General features: G+C 47.3%; 1 protein-coding gene across 6 annotated transcripts in view; it reads right to left on the reverse strand.

Moving 5' to 3' along the window:
- Nucleotides 1-7500, reverse strand: part of exoc3l2b (exocyst complex component 3-like 2b) — a 37841-nt gene that overhangs the window by 27615 nt on the left and 2726 nt on the right. For 2 of the 6 annotated variants that reach the window (XM_080889672.1, XM_080889668.1), the window contains exon 1: nucleotides 2425-2563. The exons of 2 other annotated variants lie outside the window; for them this stretch is intronic. Coding sequence is in view for 1 of the 4 variants with exons in the window: in XM_080889667.1 (XP_080745793.1) it covers nucleotides 5618-5766 (149 nt within the window). In the remaining 3 variants the exon portion in view is untranslated. Of the gene's footprint in view, nucleotides 1-2424; nucleotides 2564-5617; nucleotides 5845-5933; nucleotides 6245-7500 lie in introns of those variants that run through there. 2 more of the 6 variants (XM_080889671.1, XM_080889667.1) reach the window with 2 other exon arrangements.

Raw genomic sequence — 7500 nt, forward strand, 5'->3', positions numbered from 1 at the left:
TGCTTCAGTTCATCCAGACGAACGTCCACAGGTAACAGCAAACGCCTTTTAAAGCACACGATCAAACCTCCTGACAGCAAAACAACCAATCACAGCAACAGCCAGTTAAAAGCATGAATGTAGGCTAATGTCCTGAAACTGAACAGCTCCGAATCAGAAATAATCACCATCAAAATCCATCACAGGGTCCCTGTATCCTTCTCTCACGCCCACCTGCAGAAACACTCGCTTAACCAGCAGCCTCCTCACTGGGAGGCAACCAGCTCGAGATCCTTTGCTGGTGGAGCAAGAGTGTTGCGGTTTCCTCTGATGTTTCTCGCCCTGATCCCTCGTTACCGAGGTCCTCGAATACTGTTCCAACAGCCGGAGCTGCAGGTGACCTTTCCGCCTTGCGAGACGGACGTTAGGGTGAAAAACACTCACTGGTCTGAGCCTGAGAACCAGAACCCACCCAAGCTGACCTGACACTGAACACAACCGTCACAATGCCATCAGACGTGCTGCAGTATCAGTGGAAACAAATCTGCACATCTGCCTGCACAGAGCAGATGAGGAGGACAGGAAGCCAGACACATAATGAATTTTCAAAATAAAAGAACCTTGTTTTCAAAGATGTGCAAAAGATGGAACACAGGTATGTGTTCCTGCGCCCTCCTCCACCTGCACTCCAGCTGTCTGAGTCACATTTAAAAGAAATACCTGGAAAGGAAGCGTATTAAGTTCCATATCTGCCTGTTGGGTTAATGAATAATCACGTCAAATAATGGACGTTGCAATACCGACCAAATCACTGTGATTAGGCTGTTTGCCACAACTGAGCAGCTTTAATATACGCGGCGATAAACTTTATCAGACGTCCGGAGAGCTGGCGCGCTTTCAGGCTTGGTCTTCACGTTTTTTATTACTTTGTTTTACTCGACGTTTGGCTGTGAGCAAAAAACTACTCGGTTAAGATCGCAGCTTGGAGTCATCAGCAGGCTATCAGCAGTTTGGATGCCCGACAGTAGGGAGGTCAAAGGTCAAAACAGTTCCTCTGCAGGGCAGAAGGGCTCGCACAGAAACTGAAGTTCATAGATCTGTCATATCTGCTTTGTTTTTGCACATGGCTCAACAGGAAGTTAAAATGTGACAGTCAGCAGCGGGGGAGGAGCGTCCATGTTTCCATCACAGTGGACAGTTTCTTAATGCTTCATTAAAAGCCTGCAGCGTTTCAGCCTCTGAAACAACTGAGCTGAATAAAGATGAGGAGGAGGAGGAGGAGGAGGAGGGAGGTGAAGCAACGATAAAAGAAAGGTGTGAAGGACAAATAAAGACAAAGCCTGGACTTTGATCAGTCTGCATTCTTCTGTTTGTTTGCAGCACTAATGGGAAAAAGCAGGAACGTGCTGCGTTCACTGACTTCTGAGTTTGCGGGGCTTCAGCCTGTATCCTCTGACACTGCTGGGCTCTGTCGTCATGGTGACGCCGTGTGATCACGCTGCTCTGTACCTGTCGCTGTTTGACTTCACCTTGTTTGTACTGAAAATAAACGCTGTTGCAGGTTTAAACAGAGTCCTCTGTAATCAGCACAGATGCAAATCTTTGTTCAGCAGGGTCGGTGTAACTGCTCTAAACACTAACTTCTCCACAGGCGTCACCGAGAGGGGCAACCCCTGATATGGTCATCCGTGGGCACACCTGCAGGAGAGAGTCAATAAGAAGCTGGCTTCAAAGGACCCGTGGTTGTAGTGGGAGGGGCTAAAACTAAAACAGGTGGTTTCGGACAAAGGTTAAGAAAGAGAAGGATTATTCTGAACTCTGAATCATGCAAAGCTGCTCTAAAGAAATCAAAGAATTTTTAAAAACACATGTAAGGAGGAGCAGAAGCCTCAGGCCAATCAGAGAGCAGCACGAAAAAGTCCCCCAGTGAGCTGTACAACACCCACGGAGACATCAGGAGGCTCACGTGGACCTGTGATCTGCAGCAATCTTTCACCTGCACTCAGTTAATCAGTGACGTTTCCTGCCACGGTCACACCTGCTACCTCAGACTGTGGACTGCAGCTTCAGGACTCAGAGGGAGCTGTAGTGCAGCAGAAACACCTCTGACCTCAGCTGACCTCTAAAGAAGCAGACTCACAAGCTGCCAGGAACCGTCAATAATGGGCCGCACGTACATTTACTGCAAATACCCACAAATCCAGTTTCAGCTAAAAGTCTTTGCTTTTCACTTTTACGGCTGCCAAGTACAAAGTGTCACTTCCTGTCTTTTCTAATATCACTGATCGATCCGAATAAATTAAATCCAATCTTCACTTTAAATTCAGTCATGTTTAGTTTCTGCTCAAAACCCCGAAAACTTTCACTTCTCTGCATCTGAAATCATTCTAACAGATAATAAACTCTCCGTGTCCGCTGCTCCATCAGCGGGTGTTCGTTACTCACAGCGCGGGGACATGGTGGCGGAGCGGCGGGTCACACTGTCACCAGGAGCCGGGCTGAGGCGTCCAGGAGCCGGACACCGGGCGAAGAGACAGCGCAGAAAAGCTCGACTCACTCTGAGGAGAAAGCTGCGGCTCTGGGACTGAAGACGCACAGAGGAGGAGGGGGTGCTGCCTTCAGGCACGGCCGGAAATTTCGCAATCGCAACGGGAGCTGCGCAGTGATAGGTCAGAGACCGCTGACGCTTTATCGCTGTGATAACATCATATATGACGTGTGTCACACACACAAGTCTAATGAATCCATGAAAACAAACTGACTTTGTTATTATAATTGCTGTTGTTATGATGATGATGAAGATGATGATGGTCGGGTGCTGCGGGTCATAAACACTGTGCTGACGTCACAGTTGGCACACAAACCAACACTGTTCATTTAACAGCGATCAGACTCGCTGGTGACTCGGCGGCGTCCCGCTGATGTGCGACCATCAGCAGCTCACCGCAGGCTCAACAACAGCGTAACAAAGAGGCCAAGAATGCAGCACGGGGGGGTGGGTGGGGGGGTTACAGGAACTCTGAATATTTAGTCCGAAATACTGAATAATTGTATTAAACTGGAGTTTTGAAGCACGTATGCAGCCCTGGTCCTGTTTATTATGTGACAAGATAAAACTATAAGAATTTAAACATGATCTCAGGATTGTTTTACAAAGTGGAAAAAAACATTTAGACCTGATTTAAACAAACTGTTCACATCTGTAACTAAAGTAAATATATGGCATTACTGTATCAGAATTTCTGATTTATTAAAGTGCAAATCTCTTTAATTCAGCATTTTCTAATTATTTTAATGACTTATTGTTCAGTAGCTCGGTCTATAATAATGTAGGTCAAACAGTCAACAGTCTGTTTGACCTGCTCCCCTCAGGCAGGAGGCTCCGGTCCATTCGCACCAGAACCTCTCGCCACAAGAACAGTTTCTTCCCCTCTGCTGTTGGACACATGAACAATAACTATATGACTGTCCCCGCCACTAACACATGACCCTACGCTGTGTCACTGCATCATTCTATGTTTGGCACTGATCACCACCTGCACTCATGTATATATCTTTCAACGTAGCACTCTTAATTCTTATCCCTACTTTTATTTTTTTCCATGTCTATTTAAGTGCTATTTATGACACCATGTTTGCACTGAAGCACCGCAGCAATTTCCTAATGTTGTAAACCTGCTCAACATTTGGCAATAAACCCCATTCTGATTCTGATTCTGATTCTGATGTAATTGTTTTGCCAAATAATAAGCAACAAAAGCTCCACGAGGTGCAGTGATTATACTCGGGACATGCAGGAAACGCTGTAAGTATAACATGGAAATACTAAATGAGGTACAAGTACATTAAACCTGAGCAAAGTACTCAGTTACATTCCTGCAGGTCCTATCCTCGCTCTCATCCTGTGGTATCACGATTCAGTGGGGGCGGTGCCACCCCCTGCCCCCCTCCTATCCGCGCCCCTGTGGCTGAGGAGAACTGTCGATACCTTTTAAATTCATGCTGGAACTTTTGTTTTTTGTCAGATGTGATGTTTTTCCCCCTGGCCCTCCGTAGATTTGTATTTTGTGTTCCTGATCTGGTGGATTTGTTGCCCCAAACACATTAATCACCGGTTTGCTCCGTGTGTGCTGCTGCGTTTCTCTCCCGTGTTTGTTTTGGGGCATTGGAGAGTTTTCGCAGCAGCAGAGACAGACGGGAAGCACCAGAGAGTCCTCGGACTCAGCACAGCGGGCTGAAATCACCTTCACCTCAGGACCGACACACAGAGCGATCCGCTCGAGGCCACTCCCCCCTCAGGTCTGCCTAAAGTCACACTCTGACTTTCACTCTCAAAGTCACGCTGCCTCCTCACAGAAAACGGTCACTTTTCATTCAGCAGCAACAAAATCACACTGTGTGTGCGTGTGTGTGCGTGTGTGTGTGTGTGTGCATGCGTGCGTGTGTGCGTGCGTGCGTGTGCGTGTACACTGTTCATCAGTTGCTTCAGTAAAGCACGGATATGTGATCAGTTCCTGTCCTGCTGCAGATGAAAGCTGCTGATGAGACTCTCACGCGCTTGGAAAAGATGCTTTGAGGTTGTAGCTCCTGAACTCTGAAACCGCCGCCCTCAGCCAATCAGGTCGGCTCTGGTTTGTTTTAAACGTTAGCTTGTCTTGATTTTTAGGCCATGATTGGCCACAGCTGAAGCATGAACGTAAGACTGTGCGTCTGCTGGAACACACTGATCTTTAATACATGTGAAGCATGTTGTGACAGTCTTATTAGTCTCATTAGTGCAACTGCTGTTTGTACTTTCTCACCTCATACTAGCAGGAAAACCTTTGACTGTTTACTCCACAAACCCCCCTTCAGGTTTTAGCTTTGTGTCTAAATCTGTGTGTCTGGTGCAGTTTTATCAGGATATTTGTTAAATAAATGACTGAGAGCAGTCTCCCCCCACGCCTCCAGTCTGACAGGGACACCACCAGCTCCACTGTGCAGCTTACAGATCAGGTCAACCTCAGCTGCTGGAACAGCACAGCGAGTATATACGCATGAGCACAGGTGGAGAGAAACACCAACACTCAGCTTTTCATGTCTAATTCAACAGCATACACACTCACTTCCTGTCTTACTCTTTCTTTGTTGGACTTTTCCTTTGTTCTTTCTGTTTTTCACTAAACCAAGAACGCGAGAGCTAAAGTTAGACCTCAAGGGAAAGTCTGAAGTCTGCAGGAAGCAAATGGAAGTCAGTGTAATGTCCTCTGAAGTGTGTGTGTGTACGTGTTTAGACATCTTTGTGAGGACCAGAAATTGACATGCTACTATACTTGTGGGGACCAAAAGTCACTTATGAGGACAAAGTGTCCGTCCCCACGAGTTTGAAGGTAATGTTTGAGGCTCAAGGTGTGGCTTAGTGTCAGGGTTACAGTTAGGTTATGGTTATGGTGAGCATGTAGGGGAAGCACTATGTCGATGAGAGGTCCCCGCTAATATATGAAAACGAGTGTGTGTGTGTTACATTCCTGGCTGGGAGTCATCCATCAGCTGGTAAACACCTCACAAAAGAGGTCTCACAGTACTCATTAACTGCTTTCAACACAAGTCAAAGCAAACACACACACACACTGACCCCGGTGACCTTGCCCTCACTCACAGATGACCTTTCACCGCAGTCTCCATGATTTCCTCACTTCTGATCAACACATTCTGGATCAATCGTTCCTCTTTTTCCCCTTGTTTCATTTTCCTGAAACGACTCGCTCCAGCAAAGAAGCTCAGTTTTCCGAGGCACCTGGAACGCATCACGGGAGGAGAAAGTCCGCGTGTTTTATGAGGTGATAACGGTTTGGGTTAAACGTTGTTTCACACCCAGCTGACGTCGACAAGCCGCACAAATGTGGAATAAATAATTATAAACAGAACAAGAACGTGGCTCCAGTTTTCGGCCAAATGCACCGGATTCATCTGACCTGGGATCAGTTTTGAAGGAGCATTGGTCCAGAGGAGATGAGGCTGTTTCTCCATCGTGGTCACATGTGGCTTCTTCTCTGCATGATGGAGCTGTAACCTCCACGCTGGTTTCTGGAAGTGTTCCTGAGCGTGTGCAGTTATCCTCCTGGATCCTTTAATGATGATGACATGTGCTGTCAATGATCAATCACAGATGTTCACAGATGTTTGAGGGTCGATGAATACCCGATTAACCTCCTTAGTGCTTCTTTTTGGTAACTCTTACGTCTCCGACCTTTAAAACTGTGTGAGTCCTTTATCTGATCAAACTGCAGCTCAGCATCAGTCCTTCTCTCTGATCTCAGATCAGCTGGCTGCTCTGTGATGACCTCCACAGCGTCGTGGAAGAATCGCAGACACGGCGAGGGGGAGGAGCTCCATCAGGGGAGTGGGAACTTAAATCTGAGCAGAGAGCGAGGATCACCCATCCCACCGTGAGGAGGAGCACGGGGTGGTCAGCACTGCTGCCACTAGAAGGTTGTGGGTTTGAATCCACTGGCTGGCTGGGTTCTCCTGTGGCTTCCTCCCACAGTCATGCGTGGGCTTGGGCTAACGGGCTGTGGGTGTGGGTGTGGGTGTGAGTGGTTGTCTGTCTCTCTGTGTTAGCCCTGAGAGTCACCTGTCCCCCCCACCACCCTGAATCAGCTGCAGATAAGAACCTGGCTGAGATGGTTCATGTTTGTGTTAAATGTCATACGTGAGTGTTGATCATCTTCACTGTGGACGAATCTTTGGATGCAAGTTTCATGAGAGAAAATCCCAGAGACAAAGAGCTCGATGACTCAAACAGATACGTCTCAGCTTGTTCCAGATCTGCGCCGGACTCTCCAAAATTTCACACCAGCGTTGTGAAACGGTCGATGTGAAGGGAAAGCTGCGCAGCCGAGTCAGCAGCTGCAGATTTAATAAAAGAGCTGGTTTCAGGTCAGTGGGGCACAAAGAGAGAAGTCCGTACAGTCAGTGTGGTTTTGTTTTTGCTGCTGCTGTTTCTTCCAGTTTCACCGGCCAAGGAGTCGAGAATCGAAACTCTTCCACAAAAATGGCAACGATTTCACAAGCCCAGTGTCAGCGTGTGCTGCTGTGACCTTCAGGTGTTTAATGCAGCTTAGATCTGAACGGTAAATCAGCCAAAACAAGTCACGTCACATCAGCATTGGGCTACTTTTAAGAACCAGACAATCAGCAGACTCGTTCACAGAGAACGTTCCAGAATAATACAGGAAACTCAGTTTGACCACCTTCAACCGGCCACTGCAATAAAGTACGTTTTTTATGCTTGATCCAGAAGGACGCATCAACCTCAGCCTGCAAATCTGAATCCGAGTCACTGAAACTGCAGTTCCTCCAACGTCCACCAGAGGTCGCCCCCCAAAGCAACTCACTCCCCGCACATTCATGTGAAAAACAAAGTTTCCACAGACTGCAGTAGGGCTGGGTGTCGTCACTGATTCTAGAATCGATTCGATTCAATTGGATTTGAATCTGGGAAATTTTGCCTCAGACAGTCAGAAGTATTATAATTCAGAT

The sequence above is a fragment of the Rhamphochromis sp. 'chilingali' genome (assembly GCF_963969265.1).
Source record: "Rhamphochromis sp. 'chilingali' genome assembly, chromosome: 8".
Classification (NCBI taxonomy): domain Eukaryota; kingdom Metazoa; phylum Chordata; class Actinopteri; order Cichliformes; family Cichlidae; genus Rhamphochromis; species Rhamphochromis sp. 'chilingali'.